The 27,666-nt window shown below is 43.0% G+C and overlaps 1 protein-coding gene across 1 annotated transcript; it reads left to right on the forward strand.

The window, feature by feature from the left end:
• Positions 1–51: 51 nt before the first annotated feature.
• Positions 52–27,483, forward strand: LOC121578259 (coiled-coil domain-containing protein 120-like). The gene is made up of 11 exons (XM_041892485.2): positions 52–132; positions 17,482–17,627; positions 17,719–17,821; positions 18,289–18,407; positions 19,244–19,348; positions 19,453–19,573; positions 20,119–20,178; positions 20,565–20,721; positions 20,815–20,916; positions 24,684–25,712; positions 25,815–27,483. The coding sequence occupies exons 3-11, from the start codon at positions 17,773–17,775 to the stop codon at positions 25,909–25,911; spliced, it is 1,839 nt and encodes a 612-aa protein (XP_041748419.1). The 5' UTR covers positions 52–132; positions 17,482–17,627; positions 17,719–17,772; the 3' UTR covers positions 25,912–27,483.
• The last annotated feature ends 183 nt before the right edge of the window (positions 27,484–27,666 follow it).

Below are 27,666 nucleotides of genomic sequence, written 5' to 3' on the forward strand. Positions count from 1 at the left end.
CATCGAAGACGTTACTAATTTACATACAAGGTGTGGTGACCATGGTTTGTGAATTTAGCAAACAGTATAGGCTAAAATGTTGGACGACACGGAGCGCGCCACGGATTGGAAATGTAGGCTTGCAAAACGCAGGTATTTATTTCATTCTGAAACATAACGGACAGTGAAATTATACTAATAGGCCTGTGTGATATGGAACCTGCTATTCAAAATGTTCTATATCTTATCGGGTGCACTAGGTAGGACAACCTTTCCCGTGAAGACAGATTTCACGTTTGAGATGCGGAAGGCGTCGACGCAAGGGAGAATGGGGGTTGTAGACGCGCGAGAAAGGGGCAGCTGATTCATTTCAATTGAATATGGAGCCACATTGGATACGCAGAAGAAGAATATCGTGAAATTGTAGCGAATGGGCCATTGATTGCTACATTAAATTCATTTAAATTAAAATAACATAACCTCGAGCGCTTTGATCGGGCCGTCTCCGGTGGCATTACAACATTGAACAGCACCATGGAGACCTCCGCACACACCGGTCATACTCCCAGGGATGGGGATTCTATAGGCTCAAATATGTCCTCTTCGTTGTAACAGTATAGGGACGTGTACATCATGGAAAATATTAGCCTATAGCCAATACTATACTCCATCCATGAGTTCATGGCATGTCTTAATTAATTTGAGATTAAAATCTTCGTCCTCACGGGGTTCCCTTTCAGGCAAGTAAAACCTTCTGCAATATAATTTTGTACAATTACTTTACAACAAAAACGTGCATTCAAATTCTGTCCTGACGCAATGCAATTAAGAAATGCAATATGAGATGCCTTCATCAACCCACAGCTGTTTTTCATTAGGCTGTACCAGTCTAATGTGTCCATCTGCAGAATCTATGCAGATGTAGCGTAGGCTACTGCTCTTTTAGCGTATTAAACATGGCTTAATTGAATGGGGAGGTGGCCACATGTAGCATGCGCTTAGATAAAAAATATTTTTAATCAGTGATATATATTTTTGATAATTATACATCTTCTATTCAACAACCTCACCACTGCTACTGTAATCTATTTGTAGCCTTCCCACTGCGTTCCTGTCTCACATGAAAAACCAAAACATCTCCCTATTTTGGGTTGTGATTTCTTCTGGTTGTACCTTACATTTTGACATTTCATCATGACACATTGATTAATTCCCATATCATGTTGGACACACACTAAATTCCAAAGAGATATCAATATTTTATTCTGAATACTACAAAATTCTATGTTTGTAGGATTTACTCAGGCACATGTATGATGGGGGGGCTTTAATCTCCTCAAGCTGTTGCTGCAGAGGAGGATGATATGGAACATACATACATACACTGGGCCCATCAATAGTTTATGCAGTTACTACCTAGAGCCTTTACGGTTTGTTCTCGGAAGCAATTTTCTTGTAATCTGTCCCTGTTATTGTCTGACTCCTACAGAATGTAATATTTCTATATTTTCTCAACCTTTAAGATGGTTAATTATGTTATTTATATTTAGGATAAATATTTCTATATTTTCTCAACCTTTAAGATGGTTAATTATGTTACTTATATTTATCATTTCAGCTTTAACAGTGGAGTTGTTAGAGACAAAGTCTGTAGGGTGTGCATGTTCCCACACCCATTGACCAGCACTGATATTAACACTATTATGAAAATATTCATTAACAAGGATATCCAGAGCTGCCAGGATCTGAGGGACTTGTCCAAATCTGTTCACCCGGACAGCGCCTCGGGGTAATTCACTGCTGCTGCTGCTTTGGTCTGTCTGGGAAACACTGCAGTGTTCTCAGAAAATGATTTTCTACCTTGTTGCTAATGCAGTGGTGCTTGGTACTGATCACTTTAGAAGTTATCCTTTTCACATGGTCTTTGAGTTCATTGAGCATGACCATTAGATGATGTCACAGTACATCAATGAAGTTAAAGAATGGTCTGGAAATCAGTGGGCAGCAGACAGTAAACCTTTTTGAATGCTTGTCTAAGAGTATCGTTTGTGCACACTGTTTTCTTGTAGCCCAAGTTAACTAGAGCTGCAGGTTGGTTTGGCCTTCTCCCCCTCATCATGTCATTGTTTCATATGAATTCAGGTATAATTATTATTCTACTTTTCTATAAAGCATGCTCTGACCTTGTGTACTGTCAATTCCACTTCACAAGGTGTAGAAATTGAGTTTCCAGACACAGGTGGATACAAACATTATAATTGGTTGTTGCGCCAAGGAGACACCGTGTCCATGCCATTTATTGTATGTCCAACTGATACGGACTGACAGGATTCGAGCAGCTGGCTTGATGTTCCATGAATGTAGTTATCAGCTGTCAGACATACACTGAGTCTACAAAACATTAAGGACACCTTCCTAATATTGAGTTGCACCCCCCCTCCCCTTTGCCCTCAGAACAGCCTCAATTCGACAGGGCATGGACTCTACAAGGTGTCGAAAGCGTTTCACAGGGATGCTTCCCACGGTTGTGTCAAGTTGGCTGGATGTCCTTTGGGTGGTGGACCATTGTTGTTACACACAGGAAACTGTTGAGCGTGAAAAACCCAGCAGCGTTGCAGTTCCTCACACAAACTGGTGCTCCTGGCACCTACTACCATACCCCGTTCAAAGGCATTTACATTTTATGTCTTGCCCGTTCAACCTCTGAATTGCACACATACACAATCCATTTCTCAATTGTCTAAAGGCTTAACAATCCTTATTTTAACCTGTATTTAACAAGTGACATCAATAAGGGATCATAGCTTTCACCTGGATTCACCTGGTCAGTCTATGTCATGGAAAGAGCAGGTGTCTTTAATGTTTTGTTCACTCAGTGTACAGTAGCCTACACAATAATATTCTTGGGTCACACCCACACACTGACCCAGACTCAGCTGGATAGGTGAATGTGCCGAAATTGTTACCTTGTATCATACACATTGTGATGTGTCAATGAGTCTCTGTCATCCAACAGCAAGGATTTTAACCAATATAAAGGGCTGGGGGATTAGGACAAACATTTTTCACTGCAAGGATTTGGAATAGATACAGAGATCCCTTCATGTGTTACGGATCATGGGAAAACAGTATAGTAATAATCTCTATGGACATAGGGCCACATTCCATTTTTTATTAAATTATCTTCTACCTTGAACCTACCAGAAATATAGTAGTAGAAGGAATCACCAGATTGCTTTCACCTATACCGTTGTTTCAGATCTGCGTAGGGGAGCGAGCCATCAAGGGCAGAGGGAAGGGAGCAGGCTTTCAAGATGGGAACACTGGGCTGGCCATAGGATTGGCCACCATGTGCTAAGCTGCTCTGGGCTGTGCTGATAAGCATGTTATAATCAGTAGTTCAGGGAGGTACAGAGAGTGAGAAGATATCAAATTGGAAGGTCACCTGACCCTCCATAAGCTCTCCACAGGGTCCAGCTGGTGGCTGGCTGTTGAGGTGCAGCTTGTTGAATGAGAGGCATAATGACTGTAATAAATCCTGAAGACTGTATTTACTATATATATTTTTAAATTGAAGCTTCACTCGCACCCCAACGAAATGGCTTCCCTCCTTCTGCCTACACTCTTAGAAAAAAAGGTGTCATCTAGAACCTAAAAGGGTTCTTCGATTGTCCCCATAGGAGAACCCTTTGAAGAAAGTTTTTTGGCTCCAGTTAAAACCTTTTTGGGTTCCATGTAGAACCCTTTCCACAGAGGGTTCTAGATGGAACCCAAAAGGGTTCTACCTGGAACCAAATAGGGTTCTCCTATGGGGACTGCCGAAGAACCCTTTTGGAACCCTTTTTTTCTAAGAGTGTACTTAAAACATTACGAGTTTTAGTGCACCAATATAGCTTTTTTTGACTTAATGTCTTCGTGATCTTCATCCTTTGGCTTTAGATTAGGAAATAATTATATTGTAGTGATAAGAAGGAGAACAGCTAGTGCCAGAACAAGTATAGGCCTACTTTCCCTTGGAGTCCCTTGACTCACCTGATTAAACAATTAATATCCATCTACAATATATATACAAAAGTATGTGGACACCGCTGTTAAATTAGTGGATTCGGCTATTTCAGCCACACCAGTTGCTGACAGGTGTATAAAATCGAGCACACAGCCATGCAATCTCCATAAACAAACATTGTCAGTAGAATGGCCTTACTGAAGATCTCAGTGACTTTCAACATGGCACCGTCATAGGATGCCACCTTTCCAACAAGTCAATTCATCAAATTTCTGCCCTGCTATAGCTGCCCCGGTCAACTGTAAGTGCTGTTATTGTGAAGTGGAAACATCTAGGAGCAACAACGGCTCAGCCGCAAAGTGGTAGGCCACACAAGCTCACAGAATGGGACCGGCGAGTGCTCATAGTGTGTAAAAATCGTCTGTCCTCGGTTGCAACACTCACTACCAAGTTCCAAACTGCCTCTGGAAGCAACGTTAGCACAATAACTGTTTGTCGGGAGCTTCATGAAATGGGTTTCCATTGTCAAGCAGCCGCACACAAGCCTAAGTTCACCATGCGCAATGTTAAGCGTTGGCTGGAGTGGTGTAAAGCTCGCTGCCATTGAACTCTGGAGCAGTGGAAACGCGTTCTCTGGAGGGATGAATCACGCTTCACCATCTGGCAGTCCAACCGACGAATCTGGGTTTGGCGGATGCCAGGAGAACGCTACTTGCCCCAATGCATAGTGCCAACTGTAAAGTTTGGTGGAGGAGGAATAATGGTCTGGGGCTGTTTTTCATGGTTTGGGCTAGGCCCCTTAGTTCCAGTGAAGGGAAATCGTAACGCTACAGCATACAGTGACATTCTAGACAATTCTGTGCTTCCAACTTTGTGGCAACAGTTTGGGGAAGGCCCTTACCTGTTTCAGCGTGCCAATGCCCCCTTGCATAAAGCGAGGTCCATACAGAAATGGTTTGTCGAGATCGGTGTGGAAGACCTTGACTGGCCTGCACAGAGCCCAGACTTTAACCCCATCGAACACCTTTGGGATGAATTGGAACACCGACTGCGAGCCAGGTCTAATCGCCCAACATCAGTGCCCGACCAAACTAATGCTCTTGTGGCTGAATGGAAGCAAGTCCTCGCAGCAATGTTCCAACATTTAGTGGAAAGCCTTGCCAGAAGAGTGGAGGCTGTTATAGCAGCAAAGGGGGTACCAACTCCATAATAATGCCCATGATTTTGGAATGAGATGTTCGACGAGCAGGTGTCCACATACTTTTGGTCATGTAGTGTATCTCTTGCAAAACCAACAGTCAAGGACCTTTAGAGGGGTACGCAAATGAAAATTACTATAAAATGAACTAAACGGAAAACGTATTTTCGGCCAAAATGCATATGGTAAGATATGCATTTCAATTTTCAATTGAAGTTCCTTCCCAGGTGTGGACATTTCCTCAGTTATATTGTTAACTTTCCATCCCCCACCCCTGTTTTAGTCTCCCTAACAGTCCTCCGGGAATACTGCATACTTACTACACTATTATTATCAGATGTCAGTTGAGGGAAGTTACACAAACGAACATAGAGAAAATGTGGCACAGCTACAGAAGAGAGCAGGTAAATTCAACATATCTGTTTGATAAAGCAATGCTAATTTATGAGAGAGATCACTAAAAAAGGATGCTGGTCTGGGAATATTTTTACGTTTTTAAAAAGAACATTGGTTAGTTATTATGAAATTATAATTTCTCATTCTGATGACGAGTATATATGTAGCATATCTGTTGAAGTGAGTTTGTGTGTCATTTGAAAATTCATGACAGGAGCAGGCAGCAGCTGTGTAAACAATAGTTGAAGCCACCACCAGGAGTGAGTGTGTCACTGTAGCCTCACCGTCAGTCTGTCTGCACTGGAGCCGAGGACACATTTCATCTGTTCTTCTTTGGCTCTGCTAGTAGCATCAACATAATAATGGTATCAAAGCATTGAGTTGCTATAAATAAGAAACTGTTTCCCTTTGGCAAAGACATAATAGCCTACATCACAGTATTCAAAGTAGTATGCACTAAAATATGCAAATGAATAGGTATTTGGACAATCCAAGCTACAGAAGAAAACCATTTTAGTATCTTCAATGGGCTGGAAGATGCATTGTTTACTGAGTTTTGATGGGTTTTTGCCTGGCCTGCAGTGGTGGGGCTACACGGCGTGTGAATATGATCATATAATAGGCTAAGCTTGTAAAGATACGTGGTGTTGTGAGAGTGGACATGGTAGAAGAGAGAGAGAGAGGCCTGCCCTGCAGCATTGACTATGTGGCCCCCTGGACTTGAATATTAAACTCCTGGTTGATTTACATTTTTCATCCCGTGTGATGCGAGCTGCACAGGGGCTGCCTGCCTGCTCTCACAGCGCAGCTCATGTTTTAATCAGCGTGTTTCTCTCCACAGCTCATCTGTATCACAATAACCATTGTCTCACTCCTAGCATATTCTGGCTGGGTCTCCTAAGTGTCCATCTCATTCTTTTACTGTCAATTGTCACTCCCTCTTGTTTCTCTGATCATCTCACTCATCTCACTGTCTCTTACCTCATTTGGTCTGACTGAGTGATGATTTTCCTTTCTTTCCCGTAAGCTTCACTCAGGAATGTGAGTTTAGTGCTGAGTTATTGTACCTGTGTCTCTGAACACATCTGCCCTCCAGATGTGCCAGTAGTTACCTCTGATTCACACCATGGGATCAGCAGTCCTTTCAGGTGTGCTTTATTTGGTACTAGGTTCAGAAGGCAGTAAATCCAGTAAAGTAAGATAGGAGTCCTGTTGTATTTTACCAGCTCCCCCGATTCTCATCCCTCTCATGCCATGTTTCCCTTGATTATTTATGAACTTACCTTCATTATTTATGAACTTTCTAAACTGATTGTGGAAAGTAGAGATCTAGCTGCTCACACTGCCTTGCTGTGCTGCGTGTATTATTTGGTTTGTGTGGAGGAAAACATTCCTAGATGACGTGCCTGCCTTATGGCTCCAGGCGTCAACTCACCACTTCCCTCCAAGTGGACACCCAATGGTTCCTGTTGGGACCCACAACTGTTCCTGTTAGGAGTGGACACCCAACTGTTCCTGTCTGTCTCATCATTTTTCCTATCAATCTCTCAGTCTTGCCCCTTTTCCCAATGTTTTTAAACTGTTGAATGGCACATTATTAATAATTTTGGTTGAAGTTTGGTACACCACCTCCCTCTGGTCAATGATATTATGTCCTCTTAAGTGCAAATGAAGTTAAATGAAGAATAATCGATTGACTAGGACTGGAGTGGATGCATGTGATGGGCTGGGTCAGACTACCAGTGTCAATGGACAGTGAATCATTACTGTGTCAGTTGTTTGTTTAAGAGGCTCCTCTGTGTCTATCAATGGGGGAATTTCACACAGGGGGAATTTCACACTAGTACGTGCAAACAGGACAGTCTAAGCTCCAGGACTGGAACCCATGTTAAATGTGTGAGGTATTTGAAGCATGAAGCTCCCATATAGTGTGACTGAGGTGGTAGGTAAATGTTACTTTTTTTACAATGACAATATGGTGCCGTTATTTACATTTTAGTCATTTAGCAGACGCTCTCATCCAGAGCGACTTACAGTTAGTGAGTGCTTACATTTTCATACTGGCCCCCCGTGGGAAACAAACCCACAACCCTGGCGTTGCAAGCGTCATGCTCTACCAGCTGAGCTACACGGGACGTCTTAAAAATTATCCAACCTTAGTCTTAGCCCTTGAGTCATTCTGTGTTGTTGGTGGTGTTTTGTTAAGAAAATAAGCATTTTAATATTTAGTAGACTGCAAGGAGCTGCCTGTTATTTATGACTAAGATTCTGGAGTCTGAGTGAGAGAGGCTCTGGCACTGAATAGTATCACTATTGTTTGTTCTCTATGCAGCGTAAGGGAATAAAGCCTGATTTGGAACAAGCTTGCATGGAATTCTGAATAATACCACAAAGTAGAATGATAGGCTACCCCTGACCTCTTTAGACTGAGATGAGCAACCTCCTGCTTTGGCCAATGCTGGCAGGCTTTAAAGTCCAGGCAGTAGATAATGGACCTTATCTGATATTTATTTAGTTGGTGCTGTATATTAACTAATGTACATCAGTGGTGCCATTTAAGATGAGGGAGGATTTTTTTTTTTTTAATGAACATGGCCTTATTTCTATTACAGCATATTGGATGACTGTCATTCATATTCCATTCACCCAGCTCAATGTAACATCGATAGGTTTAGGCTACTACATGATACTCAAAATTTCCCTGTACCCATTATGAGGTTGCTACAACCTAGCTTATGAATGAAAGTTTACAGCATATGTGCACAGGTCGAGAGAATTTTGAGTAATCAAGGTGACAGACAGTGCCACATTCAATATCGCCTTGCCTGCTTCTAGCTGATCTAGGGTGTAATAATTAGTCCAACAGTTGCAAACGAGAGTTTCTATTGGACAAATTCAAGTATTTTTATCCCAGTTTCGTTCCGTTTGCTTCCGTTTAAGAAAAGTTTTTCAACAGAATCGGCGCAATGGACACACCCTTGATCACACGCAAACACAGTTCACTTTCATAGTAGACACATACAAGTAGCTCGTTGTATATATAATTCCTTCTCACATTTATCTACGCACTCTCCTCCTCTCACCTTTTCCCTTCGCTTGTGGACTTCAGTGCACAACACATCAGCTGTCTGTGACCAGGTGAAGAAAACTTTCCAAGCCAAACCTTCATATCATGACCGCTAACCGCTACACATCATGTCATAGTCAACATAGCTACTAGAGCTGACGCGTTAGTGAACCCGCTACAATCATGCAGTACAGTGGACAGTCAGAAATAAGTTTAGCAGCTACACCGGCGGGCCCCAGTGGCAATAAATTAATAAAACCAAAAGCTTACCTTGACTTGGAAGAGTTCCAGTGTTGGGTAGCCAAAGCCAGCTAACTAACATGGCATCCCTCTCTGTTTGAGCCGGGTGTTTGAGTAGGCTAAACTAGCTAACTAAGTAAGTGAACGTTTAATAGCTAGCTCTCCCTCTCTTGCATCTCCTTAATTTGTTAAAAACTGTTCAACTATTGTCTTTCTCTCTCTTTGAGTCAACTACTCACCACATTTTATGCACTGCAGTGCTAGCTAGCTGTAGCTTATGCTTTCAGTACTAGATTCATTGTCTGATCCTTTGATTGGGTGGACAACATGTCAGTTCATTCTGCAAGAGCTCTGATAGGTTGGAGGATGTCCTCTGGAAGTTGTCTTAATTACTGTGTAAGTCTATGGAAGGTGGTGAGAACCGTGAGCCTCCTAGGTTTTGTATTGAAGTCAATGTACCCAGAGGAGGACAGAAGCTAGCTGTCCTCCGGCTACACCATGGTGCTACCCTACAGAGTTCTGCTGAGGCTACTGTAGACCTTCATTGCAAAACAGTGTGTTTTAATCAATTATTTGGTGACGTGAATATATTTAGTATAGTCTTATCTAAAAAGGATACCTTTTTAAATGTTTCACAATTTTTATTAAATTCACTGAGGAGGATGGTCCTCCCTTTCCTCCTCTGAGGAGTCTCCACTGATATATACTGAACAAAAATATAAATGCAACATGTAACAATTTCAACTATTTTACTGAGTTAAAGTGGCCCCTTGTAGCTCAGTTGGTAGAGCATTGCGCTTGCAACGCCAGGGTTGTGGGTTAATTTCCCACGAGGGGCCAGTATGAAAATGTATGCACTCACTAACTGTAAGTCGCTCTGGATAAGAGCATCGGCTAAATGACTAAAAATATTAATAAATAAGGAAATCAGTCAATTGAAATAAATTCATTAGACCCTAATCTATGGATTTCACATGATTGGGCAGGGGCGCAGCCATGGGTGGGCTCCACTGGGGAGCCAGGCCCAGTCAATTAGTTTTTCCCCACAAAAGGGGTTTATTACAGACAGAAATACGCCTCAGTTTCATCAGCTGTCCGGGTGGCTGGTTTCAGATGATCCCGCAGGTGAAGAAGCCGGATGTGGAGGTCCTGGGCTGGCGTGGTTACACGTGGTCTGCGGTTGTGAGGCCGATTGGATGTACTGCCAAATTCTCTAAAACGACATTGGAGGCAGATTATGGTAGCGAAATGAACATTTAATTATTTGGCAACAGCTGTGGTGGACATTCCTGCAGTCACAATTGCATGCTCCCTCTGTGGCATTGTGTTGTGTGACAAAACTGCACATTTTACAGTGGCCTTTTATTGTCCCCAGTACAAGGTGCACCTGTGTAATGATCATGCTGTTTAATCAGCTTCTTGATATGCCATACTTGTCAGGTGGATGTATTATCTTGGCAAAGAAGAAATGCTCACTAACAGGGATCTAAACTAATTTGTGGACAAAGTTGAGAGAAACTAGCTTTTTGTGCGTTTGGAACATTTCTGGGATCTGAAACATGGAACCAACACTTTACATGTTGTGTTTATATTTTTGTTCAGTATACATGGGTTCTAACTTGAACAATTCTTTGTTAGTTTACAATTGTAGAATTTAAGCTCCCCGCATACAAAAACCATGTAGACTGCGGGAAAGCCCCGATCGCAAGATTGTAATTTCTATGACTCACACGGTGGAGGAACATGTTGCCTGTACATAGTAAACTGGTGCACGCCAAGTGATGCGCACCAAGTGGCACAAATATAATTTCATTAATTAAATGTGTAAAAACATATTAGAGTGAACATTAACAAGCCAGCAGCAGATGAAACAGAAATTAAATTATCTCCTCTCTCTCTCCAAGGTTTTAGCTTGCAGCTATCACTGTTTAACTGGCTAGGTTTAGGATATTTAGTGATAAACGTAGCTATGTTATCGACATATGGCAGTACACAAACAAAATCTAGCTCACTTATTTTGCCAGCTAGAAAGAAATAGCCAAAAAGTCATTCAGAAATGGAGGAAGAGGATAGCAAGCTAAAGTTGTCTGCTGCCTCTTCAACAAGAAACAACTGTGACCACATTGATCCTAAGATCCAAAAATAAACGTTTCCCATGGACCAAAATCCATCCCTCCAAAGAAAACATGGCTCCGGGGCTTCTCTGAAATGGCACCTGATCCGCGATCTGAGCCATGGCCAAAGCGTAGCATTTCAGTTTAGCCCGCACTCGGCAGGCCGTATAGAAAACTCCCCCAGAGCCACAGAATGACGAATTACCGCAACACGCAGCCCCGAAAAACACCTTTCCCATAGGCTTGTACTATCTATGACAGCATCAGCAGTTAGCTACCAACAGCTGGCAGACATGTTTACATGTGGTTAGTTTTATCAGTGTTATTTAGATGGAAGACGTGAGCTAAATGCAGTAGCTCTATAGCTAGCTAACGTTAGCATAGAGGTAGCAGGCTAGCTAGCTCTTTCACTTACCCGGTTCACTTCTGTTGATAAAACAAGTTTACTGGAGAACGGAGACCAAGTAGAGACTTTTGGACAAGGTGGATAATTGTATAATATAAGGCAGTTTATTCAGAGGTAAAGATATCTGGAATCGCGTGCACGGACCCGTTCGTCAATCTCGTAGGGAGATATCTGAGAGAGCCCCGAAACATTGTGTGCTGACATTTTATACAATAAAATGAAGTAGGTTGATTCTAGTAGTTCTGATCTTCTGATTGGTCCTGATGAGTTGGGCGAGGTCCCCTCCAGGTTAGTATCACTGTTGCATTGGCTCTGAGTCGGGTTCTCTGTCTTCAGATGTTCAGCCTAAGAGAAGGGGATTTTTGTGTGTGTGTGTGTGTGTGTGTATGTGTGTGTGTGTGTGTGTGTGTGTATGTGTGTGTATGTGTGTGTGTGTGTGTGTGTGTGTGTATGTGTGTGTGTGTGTGTGTGTGTGTGTGTGTGTGTGTGTGTGTGTGTGTGTATGTGTGTGTGTGTGTGTGTGTGTGTGTATGTGTGTGTGTGTGTGGGGGTGTGTGTGTGTGTGTCCTCAGAGCAAGAACTCGTGAGTTGGAAGAACTGAGAGACCTATGGCGTGGGTGTTGTCCTTAGCCACCTGCTGATAAGGCTGACAAGATAGGACTCTTTTGTGCATTGTATTGAATACAAAGGCCCAACACAAAATGGGTCATGCACAAGATTTTAGTCAGACCAAGCTATAACATTATATATTTACTACGACACTTCTCTGCTCGTTCTCCTGGCTGTTTGAGATGATTTAGAAGCAACGTCAATGGTAGGGACAGCATCCACATTGAGAAGCAACTTTTTGCTGAAGCCTTCAATCCATTGTTGATTTCCGTGGAAGTTCTCAGGGATGAAATGTGCGCCGCAGATTGACGAGTAGACACCCAATTCGCCCGCCTAATATTCACAAATGTATCCCACTTTTTAGAAGTTTTTCATTCACCGAATGACGCATGGCGTTGTGGAATTGTTTCCGAAGTTTGATTTGGAGAAAACCTCAAACCCACCTTTTAGAACAACATTACAATATTATAACAATTGATTTAAGAGTTTGTCATTTGGGAATGTTTTATTGGGGTCTTCTAAGTTATAATTATATGTGTTTCTGGCATTGAGAAATAGGTGCTACACTGCCTTTAAAGGTTCTGTTGAGATGTCAGCTAAATATCTGTCTAACTCCTCTAGAGCAATGTTTCCAAAATGATGAATCAGGACCCACTTGTGTTCCTGGGTTTCTGACTGGAAATGTTTTTGTTTTTTTATTGGGCGAGTCACAAGAAAATCCCGAAGGCTCGGCTCACAACACAAACAAGTTTGGGAGCCACTGTTTTAGAGAACGTTTGGAGAATGCTGTCACTTTAAATAAACTGTTGGGTGTAAGTTGTCTTCAGTGAATGTGTGCAACTGAGCATAAACAAAGCATGTTGTGTCTTACTTTCAGTGCAAAGTCGTTGCTGTTACTTTTGGTTCATTATTTTCTTTTGTGTTGGTTACCTTTGGAAATTGAGACATGAAATACACGCAGTTTCGGTTTCTCTCCATCTGTTCTTCTCCATACATTATTAATTCTGTTTTGCTCTCACTCCTCTTCAAAGACATGATTGTAAGAGCTAAGAGATACATTTTACACAGACAGGCAGGCAGGCAGACCTTCTCCGCTTCGTACCTATGACCGCAGCACAGCCGTGCTAAAAAAGTTGTTTACCATGCCCTTGTGTAAAATTGCTTTATTATTATTTATTATGTTGGCACAGACTACACTATCATGTTAAATACTTAAGTTATTGAATTATTGAATCACTCTATTAAGCAAACATTTGAATTAACCTGTTAACGTGAAGCCATCCAATGCCATCAAGCATACTTTTTGTATAATGCACATACGATGGACATAGACAGGCTAGGCCTGATAGTCTATTATTAAAACAATACACACGGTTCTCATTCTGTATTAACTGTAGCAGTGGCGGCTGGTGAAAAATATTCTCGGTGGGGCTGTGCCATACTTTTTTTTTCCTGTAACCATCGCGATATATTTTAACACAAACTGCAGGACAGCAGTGCTCAGTGAAACATTCAGTAATTATTTAATGCCAATATTAAAAAGTTGAGGCATTCTTACACAAAAACATATTACACAAACCCAAGCCTTTCATTTGCATTTAAAGTGAACTTTTCACCATTGGTAGTAAACAGGCAACGCAACAGGCATGCTGTCAGAACAGAGTGGAAAGTGGACAATAACATGAAATTATTATAAAGTTTATAGGAAATCTTACACTGTATAAAAGGATGTATAATATAGAAATGGATATCAAGTGGATGAACTCAAACCTTTGACTGGAAGAATAGCATACAGTATTTTATGATCATACTAAATGTGACTAATTGTTAATGTGCTCCAGAACTGCAACAATTAATTGATACAAAACAACATATATACAGTAATATTAGCAAAGACACTATTAAGACTTTCTAGAGTACCATATATAACTGGATTTTTTATGCTAAGGTCAACTATATACAAAGAAACATGCGGCCAGAGCTGCTCTGTGTGTGTGTGTCTGTCATCTTATTTGTACAGGAATTTTGCCCGTCTGTCCTTCTGAGTGGCAAACCTCTCAATGACCCTTTGATTAAAGTCAGGAATGTCCCTGACAAGTTTCTTCTCAATGGAGAGCATGGCCAGAGCGTTCAGGCGATCCTGTGTCATGCTGTTTCTCAGGAAGGTCTTGATCCTTTTCAGTGTAGAGAAGCACCTTTCTGACTCAGCAGTTGTCATGGGTGTGGTGATGAGGATCTTGAGGAGGCTGGCAGTCTCTGTGAAAGTGCTCTGAAGGTTGTTCTCCATGAAGAACTGGTACAGGGGCACTGCACCACTACAAGCCTTGAACTCACTGTTCTCATAGATGAGGGACAGTTCGGTTTTGAGCTTGGCCTTGTTCAACATGGGGTACGCCTCCACGGTTGTTTCAAGCGCTGTATCGGGAACTTCACACTGTGTTGTGGGAACAACTCTCCGTGCAATAGTGTTGCGCTGATGAGGTGCTGGGTGAAGGAGAACCTCTCTTTGGCATGACTCAGGATGGTATCACATACCTGTAAAAGATACATCATCAGCTTTAATTTGCAATTAAGCTATTTTGATGCAAGTGATCCTGACTGACACATGCCTATGTCCAACTCAAGTATATGATTACCAAGGTGCTGATTGTTCAGGGTTTTGGCTACATACTACCAGGCCTGAAAAAAGTTCTAGGGGGAAACACTGACAATTACATCACAACTTACCTCTATAGCCAACCTCTGTTGTTCTCCTGGTCCCAGCATCCTCCGTCGCTTGATGGGCTGTTGCTGCTCGTCAGATGCGCTGTCCCCACACAAAGAGGGAATTGAGGCCCTGGGTCCAAAAAATAGTTTAATTTGATAACTTGCAATCAGACTTCTTAACTCACTGTAATTCCCCCTCAACACACAACCAGTGACTTTTATATATATATATATATATATATATATATATATATATATATATAGACAGACAGACAGACAGACAGACAGACAGATAGTGTGTATATACACACAAACTATGTCTAGTAACTGCTTTTAACCTGTGATGTACATAATTAACTGATGTTATTACGTTTTAAAGCCTTTTTCTATTACATTTGTGAGAGGGATGCAACATCATTTTGTTCTGCTGTGCACTTAGCAATAAAGTTAATCTTCAATAACAACTAGGCCTCTTCTAGAAATTGACCTGGTGGACACCTGAATAATTATTACAAACTGTGTAGTACTTTCCTGCATTATTATCAACGTCTGATTGTGTCTTCTCTTTCCTTTTAAAATACTAAAACAAATATAATTGTGACGGCTCTATGATAATCACTCACTTTGATGACCAGACACATTTAGGCTTTTAAACTGTTGTAAGTGAACTATTCATCTTTCTAACAACATCTTTATCAGCCAATAGTAAATATAGTTATTTACCTGATTGTTAGCATGCTGTCTGTGAACCTCTGGACAAGTGCTTTAATGAAGACAGGGTCGATGTTCCTCTTCTGCAGCTGGCTGAAAAGCATGTCCACATTTGGCATGATCTTGTGGAACAGTGCCAGGAAAAACAGAAAGCCTCGTCTTCGAGCATCCTCACAAAGCCCCCGCCTCTCTGACAGTCGGGCATCAAAGTTCCCAGAGTCTCTGATGGTCTGGAAACACGTTAGGAGGTCATCCCTGTACTCGTACACAGTGTTTACAGCGCGACTGTGGAAGTTCCACCGTGTTGTAGAGGCTCTGGGAGTCTATGCGCAACCACTTCGTCAAGCACGGTGGTTCGCTTGGGAGACCTGGAGAAGAAAGCAGAAAATCCTGCAAGGTCGGAAAAGAAAGTGCCGATCCTGGGGATGCGTGAAGTAGCCTGCTGCATGATGAGGTTCAGCTGATGTGCATAGCAGTGGACGTGAGTGCGCATTTTCGTACACATCCACTATTTTACGCTGCACTCCGCCGGTGGCTCCCCTCATCACACTTGCTCCGTCGTAAGCCTGGGCAATAAGTTTGGCCTTTTGTCCATGTGAGAGTATGGTGCTGAGCCTCTCCAGCAGCGCTGTAGCGATGGTGTCGGCGGTTGCGTTCTCGATCAAAATGAACTCGAAAAAACGCTCTTGGACGTTACTTTTAGCATCGATGTAGCGTATCACAAGCACCAACTGGCAGTGGGTGGAAACGTCAGTCGTCTCGTCAGCTTGAATGGCGATAAAATCAGCACTCTTTACTTCCTCCAGGATGTAATCCTTAAGCACTGACAGCATACAGTCCAACAGCTCGTTCTGTATCGTCTTTGACGTGCCCTTAAAAACGGTAGCTGTCTTCAGGTGCTCCTCCAGCACACTGTCGAGGGAGGCAACAAAATCCACTAAGCCCCGGAAAATGCCGGGGTTGTCCGAGGAGTCAGTCTCCTCGTGCCCACGTAAGGCCAACTCAAAAGCCCCACAGAACTTCACACAATCGATAATTTTGGATAGAATGTGCCTGTTTTTATCCACCTCCTCATTGTGTTTCCTCACCGCAATCCTGTGGCCGTCATCCAGCTGCGTAGCAATGTTCACCCTTCCTAATACAGCTAGCTTTACAGAGTTGTCCATGTGTGCCCTGGTGTTCTCATGTTTCTTTACCTTCTCTGACAGGTGCTTCATATCCCTCACTCCGGTACCTGTCCATGCTGAATCTGACCCCGTCGTTTTAAAAAAGCAAGCACGGAAAGCAAAATAAAGCATTAGCATCAGTGCACCCAGCTAGCCAAGCCTTCCTGGTGTACCAGCTACGGGAGAAGCCGCGCATATACTGCTTCCCTTTCTCGCTAGCCTGCTGTCTGATTGAGAGGTCAGGTTGATCTGGGCCCAGCTCTTTCACCCGAACTTTCTCTGACAAAGTTCTCCTCTCAAACGGATCTTGGAGGAGAGATTTCACCGAGTTAGGGTTGGGTCTTGGAGGAGTAACGCTTTGCGCTCGCCATTGTCGTCTAGTAAAAATGGCGCCACTGGAGCCCGGTCCTTATTTTATCAGGGGGCGAGCTTGGGGCGATAAAATAATCGCCCTCCTTGGATTCGATTTAAGATCGCTGATTGGCTACATTTTATGTCATACATTCATATCTTAAATTAGCAATTGGCTTAACTGCTACGTAGACCCGCCTCCTCGGGGCACTTTCTGTATCGCCCAGAGCTGACGAGGCGTTTGACAGGCAGAGGAAAGGTTGCGAATATGATTTTCTATCATATCTTACACATATTACTGTGTGCATTCCATATTTCAAACACACAAATATTGACATACTGATGTTTTTATTATTATTATTATTATTATTTTTTATTATTTTTTTTTTTTTTATTTTTTTTTTTTAAATAATTTTATTTAAGGGGGCGGCGCCCTAGCGCCCTCTATCGGCCAGCCGCCACTGAACTGTAGGCCTATTCGTGTTTAGTCACATTACTGAAAATTGAACCGCTCTGTCTCTCTCTGTTACAGGATTTAGCATTAGACCCCTGAAAAGAGTTACAGTGGCTCCCCCCACTGGCGGTTCTTGACTAGTGGAAGACACATTCTTACTGGTTTAACAAAAATAGATTGCTAACCAAACTACTGGAGAACAAACACATGCTTGAAGTTGCTAGGTAAGATTAATGTATTTAAGCCAACCTGTGCTCTAGGCCTATATTATTTGTACCATTTCTATTAGGTAACCACAGTGCTCTCTCCCAACAGGTGAGGTTTTGATTGGCTGAGGTTTGAGAAGCAAGACCTCACGAATCAGACCACATGGAGGTCAAAGGGCGCCTCATCACATCCATGGGTGTGGGGGCTCCAGGTGAGTTTTACACCTCCACAAAGAGATTTTGGGGCACTTACTAATCTCTCGTGGACAGGCGCATATAACATAAGATGGTATCGTAGCGTCTGTCAACAGCCTGTGGGATGTGATAACTAACAACAAACTTTGTTCCGGTGCACAGATTTTTTCATCACTGATCATTTGGACAAATCACAATTTCCCAGGTGTTCGCATCTTTCGGGGAGGGGACATTTGGCCCATAGACTTGCCGGAAACTTGCAGAGAGAGTGGGGTGGAGCTCCCGCCCTGCTTCCACTCCTCATTCTAGTATATTTTCTAACACATCTGCCCCCAGAACTTAATTGATAATCTGATGCAACTACGCAATATTTTAAGTACTCAGTAACACTGTAATTAACTAGTAACACCATTGTAGCTACAAAATAATTGTATAAATGGTTGTTGTCTCAGCTGAATGTGTTGATGTGTGTGTTGGTGTGCAGATCAGGACAGCAAGCTGCAAGCTGAGCGCATCTCCGCACTGCAGGAGAGAAAGCAACTACTGGAGGACCTCCTCAGCAGCCGAGTGGGAGAGCTGAGACAAGTGTGTCTGCTGGAGGCGGTCAGTTCCTCTTTCCTACCTTTTAACCATTGTAGGGCTCAGGGCAAGTTAGAGGGAATGGCTCCATACACCCAAGCCATGATATAGAGACGTGTGCTTTATCAGATTATTGGAAAGCATAAAACAACTTTGGGTTTGTTTTCTGCATCTGACTCAGTACAGAGCAGCTCTAAACCCCTGTAAACCTCAACCACCTGAAATTATAAATCAGGCTCACTGAGTTTGGCTGCACAGATGAAAGAACAACATTTGGCAACTTTTGTTACATAGCTAAGTTTAAAGCTTTCCCCTTCCAGAGCTGCGTGAGTCAAGAATATGTAGCGACAGCGTATCAATTGTAGCCTGATTTCTCCAGAGGCAGAGCCAGACATACCAGGCAGCAGCTCCAGCTTTTCACTCACAGCTGTTTCACACACCTTGCTTTTGGTTTGAAATTGAACACAGATGTGTTTCAGCTTCTCTCTAGAAAAATATTATTAATGCATGGAAATGCTCTCTATATTCTCGCTATATACAGTACATTTGATTTGGTGGTCAGATGTACTACCATTGAAATGATACTATTCTTGACCAACATAGTTTAATCTTCATTGGACTCTTATCACATTAGTTCTAGCACATTTATTTCAGCGCAACAATAAACTATTTTAAGATACAAAGGCTGGAGACTGTAACAGTATATGTATCAGTGTTTATTACATTTGTTCCTATTGCTGTATATAAATATATATTATATAACAGACAGTATGAAATTTGACTTGGCACTGGCTATATGAAAACAGTGTTAGCTTTTTAATCAAACTAGGCTAATTCTGTTGCATGTATTTTGTCTGCAGGAGCTGACCGGGAAGGTCCCACATGCTTTTCCCCTGGAGACAGGAGAGAGAGCTCCCGTTGTACAGTGCAGGGCTGGCCTGCCACATAACAACACCAAGGGAGAGGTCAGAGGATTTTCTCAGATACTATGACACTGGTCACAGAGGACCTGTATGTCTGTTAATACTGGTTATCAACACATCACTGACTAAGTTATTGCTTTGTGCAGGATGAGACAGGTCAGCGGAGGCAGATGAAAACACTCTTCAGTGGTGCTCTGTACAGGCACTCAGAGTCAGACAGGAATGTCCCCAACAGCAAGAGGACCGTTCACCGGGGATGCCACACAGGTAAGGCAGTGCTGTGTACAGCAGAGTTCAAAGACGTGTTAACAGCTATACATACAGATCTAGGCCGAACAACAGGGTACTGGGTAGCCCTTTCCTGCAGTCAAATGACCTAGTGGCCTCATGGGTGGAATGTTATTAATATTTTTCATAATTTGATCATTAATAAACATTATTTTAAAAAACTGCAGAAAATCCGGTGTTTCTATGTCAAACGGTTTTGTTATATTTCAATCTTCTGTGATGCACATAAAGTGTAATATTGCGATGCAAACTCAAAATCAAATACATTTCAACTCTATATCCAACATGGTACAGGTGTCATCTTTTTAAAAAGCCTATAACCATGTGTGTGAGGTATATTTGTTTAAGACTACCAAGAAACTCTCTGTGTGACCCTGATTTGGCCCGCTGCAGTAAAAGGTTAACCTTACAGAAGTTATGATATGAGCCAGTTTCCTCTCCTGTCCTCTCCAATGATGTGATGGTCTGTGTATTTGGTCTCCACTCCCTGTAATATAAAGAGGTTGTGTTTGTTTTTCTTGCAGAGGACACAGTGATGTCAGAGAGCACTAGCTCCATGTCAGATTCAACATCCCATGACAATGGTGAGTCAGCCAGAGCTTCAAATACAATCATAACAACTGAATCTGTTAAAGCCAGTGTGTAAAATCATTGAGCAGTTATCTTTGTCTGTTCCACCCTAACACCAAAGTCTTGCAAAATATTATCCAAATGTTATTCTGTGAGGCGAGAGATTGGTACTGTGCACATTCACAGGTTATAATAAGTTACTAGATGACAGATCACATTTCAGTACCTATCGTGAAAATGAGAAGGGCGAAGAATCACATTTCTCCTCCTTAAGTTTGGAATTACACAGCTGCTGCCTGATTATGTTCATGAAAGAGAATGAGCGGTTTACTGTAATTGCGTGTCAGTTGTGAGTTAGAGTGACTCAAGTTGACCAAACCCCATCTTCTCCCTCCCTTAGAGGAGTCCTCTCCCAGTGTGGCAGCAGACCACCGCTCCATGTCCCAGCCCCGTCTGACCCTGGGCAGCCCAGACCACCAGGTCTGTAGGAAACTGTCCCCAGTGGAGATATACTATGAAATGAGGACGCGCCGTAACTCTGTGACCAGCTCCATCAGGTACTGTCAGTGTCAGTGTGTGTGTGTGTGTGTACAAGTGTAAAGCACTCTTTCTTCTTGTGTCTAATGCTATGAACTCATGTTTTTTCCTAGCCCTAGTCATTCTCTACCAAGGAGTACATCTAATGTTGAAGGCAGAAGTGTTCCTGCTACCCCCCTCATCGCCCGAACCGCCCCAATCAGTGTTCATGTCAGGTAATATTCCTCCTCTGGTCCAGTGCTTCTGCTTAATGCAGCACATCCACTGCTACCCACCCACTATGATGACAGAGAGGCTGACAGAATAACAGATTATTGCAGCAGGTAATTAGGCTACAGAACATGCCAGTCATGGAAAACGTTGCATCAACATTTGCATCAACATTTTATCATCAAAGCTCTCAAGATTATTTATTTTGTGAGAAGTCAAGTGCCATAGATATTTACAGTGCCTTGCAAAAGTATTCATCCCCCTTGGCATTTTTCCTATTTTGTTGCATTACAACCTGTAATTTAAATGGATTTTTATTTGGATTTCATGTAATAGACATACACAAAATAGACCAAATTGGTGAAGTGAAATGAAAAAAAGGACTTGTTTCAAAAAAATAAAAATAAAAAATAACGGAAAAGTGGTGCGTGCATACAGTGGGGAAAAAAAGTATTTAGTCAGCCACCAATTGTGCATGTTCTCCCACTTAAAAAGATGAGAGAGGCCTGTAATTTTCATCATAGGTACACGTCAACTATGACAGACAAATTGAGGAAAAAAAATCCAGAAAATCACATTGTAGGATTTTTAATGAATTTATTTGCAAATTATGGTGGAAAATAAGTATTTGGTCACCTACAAACAAGCAAGATTTCTGGCTCTCACAGACCTGTAACTTCTTCTTTAAGAGGCTCCTCTGTCCTCCACTGCGTTACCTGTATTAATGGCACCTGTTTGAACTTGTTATCAGTATAAAAGACACCTGTCCACAACCTCAAACAGTCACACTCCAAACTCCACTATGGCCAAGACCAACGAGCTGTCAAAGGACACCAGAAACAAAATTGTAGACCTGCACCAGGCTGGGAAGACTGAATCTGAAATAGGTAAGCAGCTTGGTTTGAAGAAATCAACTGTGGGAGCAATTATTAGGAAATGGAAGACATACAAGACCACTGATAATCTCCCTCGATCTGGGGCTCCACGCAAGATCTCACCCCGTGGGGTCAAAATGATCACAAGAACGGTGAGCAAAAATCCCAGAACCACACGGGGGGACCTAGTGAATGACCTGCAGAGAGCTGGGACCAAAGTAACAAAGCCTACCATCAGTAACACACTACGCCGCCAGGGACTCAAATCCTGCAGTGTCAGACGTGTCCCCCTGCTTAAGCCAGTACATGTCCAGGCCCGTCTGAAGTTTGCTAGAGTGCATTTGGATGATCCAGAAGAGGATTGGGAGAATGTCCAATGGTCAGATGAACCCAAAATAGAACTTTTTGGTAAAAACTCAACTCGTCGTGTTTGGAGGACAAAGAATGCAGAGTTGCATCCAAAGAACACCATACCTACTGTGAAGCATGGGGGTGGAAACATCATGCTTTGGGGCTGTTTTTCTGCAAAGGGACCAGGACGACTGATCCGTGTAAAGGAAAGAATGAATGGGGCCATGTATCGTGAGATTTTGAGTGAAAACCTCCTTCCATCAGCAAGGGCATTGAAGATGAAACGTGGCTGGGTCTTTCAGCATGACAATGATCCCAAACACACCGCCCGGGCAACGAAGGAGTGGCTTCGTAAGAAGCATTTCAAGGTCCCAGAGTGGCCTAGCCAGTCTCCAGATCTCAACCCCATAGAAAATCTTTGGAGGGAGTTGAAAGTCCGTGTTGCCCAGCGACAGCCCCAAAACATCACTGCTCTAGAGGAGATCTGCATGGAGGAATGGGCCAAAATACCAGCAACAGTGTGTGAAAACCTTGTGAAGACTTACAGAAAACGTTTGACCTGTGTCATTGCCAACAAAGGGTATATAACAAAGTATTGAGAAACTTTTGTTATTGACCAAATACTTATTTTCCACCATCATTTGCAAATAAATTAATTTAAAATCATACAATGTGATTTTCTGGAATTTTTTTTCTCCTTTTGTCTGTCATAGTTGACATGTACCTATGATGAAAATTACAGGCCTCTCTCATCTTTTTAAGTGGGAGAACTTGCACAATTGGTGGCTGACTAAATACTTTTTTTCCCCACTGTATGTATTCACCCCCTTTGCTATGAAGCCCCTAAATAAGTTATGGTGCAACCAATTACCTTTAGAAGTCACATAATTAGTTAAATAAAGTCCACCTGTGTGCAATCTAAGTGTCACATGATCTGTCACATGATCTCAGTATATATACACCTGTTCTGAAAGGCCCCAGAGTCTGCAACACCACTAAGCAAGGGGCACCACCAAGCAAGCGGCACCATGAAGACGGAGCTCTCCACACAGGTCAAGGACAAAGTTGTGGAGAAGTACAGATCAGGGTTGGGTTACAAAAAAATATCAGAAACTTTGAACATCCCACGGAGCACCATTAAATCCATTATTAAAAATTTGAAAGAATAGTACACCACAACAAACCTGCCAAGAGAGGGCCGCCCACCAAAACTCACGGACCAGGCAAGGAGGGCATTAATCAGAGAGGCAACAAAGAGACCAAAGATAACCCTGAAGGAGCTGCAAAGCTCCACAGCGGAGATTGGAGTATCTGTCCATAGGACCACTTTAAGCCGTACACTCCACAGAGCTGGGCTTTACGGAAGAGTGGCCAGAAAAAAGCCATTGCTTCAAGAAAAAAATAAGCAAACACATTTGGTGTTCGCCAAAAGGCATGTGGGAGACTCCCCAAACATATGGAAGAAGGTACTCTGGTCAGATGAGACTAGAATTGAGCTTTTTGGCCATCAAGGAAAACACTATGTCTGGCGCAAACCCAACACCTCTCATCACCCAGAGAACACCATCCACCATGGTGGTGGCAGCATCATGCTGTGGGGATGTTTTTCATCGGCAGGGACTGGGAAACTGGTCAGAATTGAAGGAATGATGGAAGGCGCTAAATACAGGGAAATTCTTGAGGGAAACCTGTTTCAGTCTTCCAGAGATTTGAGACTGGGACGGAGGTTCACCTTCCAGCAGGACAATGACCCTAAGCATACTGCTAAGGTAACACATGAGTGGTTTAAGGGGAAACATTTAAATGTCTTGGAATGGCCTAGTCAAAGCCCAGACCTCAATCCAATTGAGAATCTGTGGTATGACTTAAAGATTGCTGTACACCAGCGGAACCCATCCAACTTGAAGGAGCTGGAGCAGTTTTGCCTTGAAGAATGGGCAAAAATCCCAGTGGCTAGATGTGCCAAGCTTATAGAGACATACCCCAAGAGACTTGCAGCTGTAATTGCTGCAAAAGGTGGCTCTACAAAGTATTGTCTTTGCGGGGGTGAATACATTTACATTTACATTTTAGTCATTTAGCAGACGCTCTTATCCAGAGCGACTTACAGTTAGTGCATACATTATTTTATCGAACCCACAACCCTGGCGTTGCAAATGCCATGCTCTACCAACTGAGCTACATCCCCTGCTGGCCAAATCCCTCCCCTACCCTGGACGACGCTGGGAATAGTTATGCAAGCTCAAGTTTTCTGTTATTTTGTCTTGTTTCTTGTTTGTTTCACAAGAAAAAATATTTTGCATCTTCAAAGTGGTAGGCATGCTGTGTAAATCAAATGATACAATCAATTTTAATTCCAGGTTGTAAGGGAACAACATAGGAAAAATGCCAAGGGGGTGAATACTTTCGCAAGCCACTGTATATCATGCTCCCTTTGATATCACACATTCAATCAATGGGATATGAAATGTAAAGATACTGTGTTTACATTAGGACTAACCTATTCCAATAAGCTCATCAAATGCTGCTCTCTTTCTCTCCTTCAGATCGGATGGCTCTGGTGGGATTGCGCTAAAGCAGTGGTCTGGCAGCCTGGATGTACCACATATGGTGCCCTTGGCCCAGGAAGGCTCCTCCTCGGAGCGCAGAGGCTGCCCTTACAGCTCCTGTGCCCGGCGGAGCAACAGTTCTGAGGCCCTGCTTGACCGCTCCAGTCTCCCCGAGGACCCAGCCCCCAGGAACGGGATGCCCCCCAAAGGAGGGCCCTACAAAAGCTCTGAGGCCCTCACTGACGGCAAGCTGAGGCACATCCACCTGGGCAGTCCTGAGAGACACCTGGACGGCTCTATGGAGCAGGGCAACATGCGGCTGTCCATGGGTGGGAGAGGAGAAGCAGGGGGAGGGGGTTACAACGAGCTCCTAATGGATTACATCTGGGGGAAGCAACAGAGGATTCAAGTGCAACACCAGCTGTACCAATCAACGGGTAGAATCTGGCAGGACATTTCCTCTCCTCGATCTTCTACTGCTGCAGTGCCTCCTCAAGCCAACGGCTTCTCACACTCCCAGGTGCATCTTCCCAGTGCTGCCCCTGCCTACAGCCCCATGGTGATCCGTGGCTCCCAGGCTGAGCCTCACAGAGTCAAAGTCACGCGGACCAAGTCCTGTGGACCCTTCATCCCCCTGCAGCAGGACACCATCCTGCTCTCTGCCTATGAGTCTCCCCACCCTGCCCCAAGCTCCACTACCTCCTCCATTCCCAACCTGCACCCCTACCAGACTGAGCTGTCCGGCCCCTCATTCAATCACAGGCCTCCCCAGTTCTCTCTCCCCACCCCTGAGGACTCGACGAGGAGTCTGCATAAAGCCCTGGCGCTGGAGGGTCTCAGAGACTGGTATCTGAGGAACGCCCTCGGCTACCCTACCACCACGTCAAAGGGGCATGATGCAGGGGTCTCCCGCCTCTCACACCCCCACCCTTTGGTGCGTCAGGCTCAGTCTATACAAGGTGATCCACTCCATAGGTCCCAGATGTCTCAGTCAGCCAGCTTCCATGGCCACCCATTGCATGGAAGGTGAGTATTTCTGTACTTTGTAATGATTGTTGGTAACATTCACACAGGTGCACATTACGGTACTTTTGAGTGCAGTAATGATTTGTGCTCTCTCTATGGCAGGTCAATGGAGTTCTCACTCTATCAAGAGCCCATTCATCCTCAGATGCAAGACATGACTCTGAAGGAGCCCAGTGCTGACCCTGGCACGTTGGTCTAATGTAGCTGAATATTTATTTAAACACACACGTGCACACACACACACACACACACACACACACACACACACACACACAGAGATCCGAACAATGTAAAAGGAGCTGATATAAGGTGACCTCACAAGCTAAAAAAAAAACACATTACAACCCCAGCAGAAAAAGACTGTAAAGCTGTGCTGAATGCCCTCTGTTGAAAATTAGCCCAGCAACTTTTGACTCCTAGATCGCGAAGCGAAGAATGGATTTGCACTGGAGCTGTCCCCGGAGTCTCAGAATATATTGTTATTCTGTAGCTACCGTATACTGTATTGTATTCTATTGTTGGTCAGACCCAAGCCACATGTAACAAATATCCTCCTTGTTTAACCTAACAAATCTCCCAAGATATAATTTTTTACAGAATATAGTATATGTATTCTAAATTACTATTTTGTATCTTCTGAGATATAAAGAATAGATATAGAAGAGGTAATTTATTGCTCATGAGTCTTGTGATTTACAAAAATATGTAATGAACTCATATCATCTAAAAAGTATTTAGACCAGTGAATGTGTAAATGTACATGTTTGTAAAGATGAATATATTACATCTGTCTTATCTTTTCATCTGTCCATCAAACATGCATTGGCTTGCTATTTCTCATGTTTGTTAAATGAATGGGGACTTACATTGCAATATCGTAGACTGAGGAACAGGAGCTGTGGCTCTGTGTTTAAAACAAAACCCTACCTTTTGTAAAAACATTAGCGCTTTCTAATCATCTGCAATGCTAACACAAATCCTTTCAAAGCTTGGTCTTCAATCAACAAATGAAAGCAATTCATGTTGTTGCCAAATTGAGTTGTTTCATGCAATCAAATTTTTCTGCATTTTCTGAGTCCAGCTGCTGAAAGGTCATAATAGTAAAGTTCAGATAAAAACCTGAGGGCTTTTAGAGGTCTAGGACAGTCGTTTAATTAACTTTCTAGTCATTTCTATTCATTCAGTTGCGTAGCACGTTTTCCTTCAGAGCACTTTATGAATGTCAAAAGCCTTAACCCCTTAAAAGCAAGTAAAACAGTGGGATGAGACATTTTCCCCAAGAGAGAACACTTGAAAACCAGAAAATGGTTGACAGGGTATCAAGTGTTACCAGGGTGAAGTTCATGTTCAAGTCTACGTCAAATGGTGAATGTTTGTGGCCCAACAATAAACCACATATTTGGATCTGTATGTATCATGATAATAAGCAAGACTTGACAATAAATTCCTTTTAAAGGGGTCTAACTAGAACAGGGCTAGGGATGGGACTGCTGAATGATGGCGTGAGCAGGCCTTATGTCAGAACTCATAAGTGTGTGCTAGTATGAGATTCCATTTCCATTGTATCATGTTGTCATACGCTACTCCTAGTGGTGGCACAATGTTATCAAAATGGTACAAATTATTTTATTCATGAATGCCCAAATGCCACCACAATTCAAGAACGACACTTTTATAAGCTTCCCATGATACACTACGTGACCAAAACTATGTGGACACCTGCTCGTCGAGCATCTCATTCCAAAATCATGGGCATTACTATGGAGTTGGTCCCCCCTTTGCTGCTATAACAGCCTCCACTCTTCTGGGAAGGCTTTACACTAGATGTTGGAGCATTGCTGCGGGGACTTGCTTCCATTCAGCCACAAGAGCATTAGTGAGGTCGGGCACTGATGTTGGGCAATTATGCCTGGCTCGCTGTCGGCGTTCCAATTAATCCCAAAGGTGTTTGATG

This window comes from Coregonus clupeaformis, chromosome 12, assembly GCF_020615455.1.
Source record: "Coregonus clupeaformis isolate EN_2021a chromosome 12, ASM2061545v1, whole genome shotgun sequence".
Lineage (NCBI taxonomy): Eukaryota > Metazoa > Chordata > Actinopteri > Salmoniformes > Salmonidae > Coregonus > Coregonus clupeaformis.

What these genes read in the sequence shown, in the direction of transcription:
- LOC121578259 (XM_041892485.2), top strand. Translation starts at nt 17,773, where the DNA reads ATGGAGGTCAAAGGGCGCCTCATCACATCCATGGGTGTGGGGGCTCCA. An exon ending in TCACCGGGGATGCCACACAG is followed by an intron (nt 19,574 to 20,118) that starts GTAAGGCAGTGC and finishes TTTTTCTTGCAG; the next exon opens with AGGACACAGTGATGTCAGAG. An exon ending in TCTGTGACCAGCTCCATCAG is followed by an intron (nt 20,722 to 20,814) that starts GTACTGTCAGTG and finishes GTTTTTTCCTAG; the next exon opens with CCCTAGTCATTCTCTACCAA.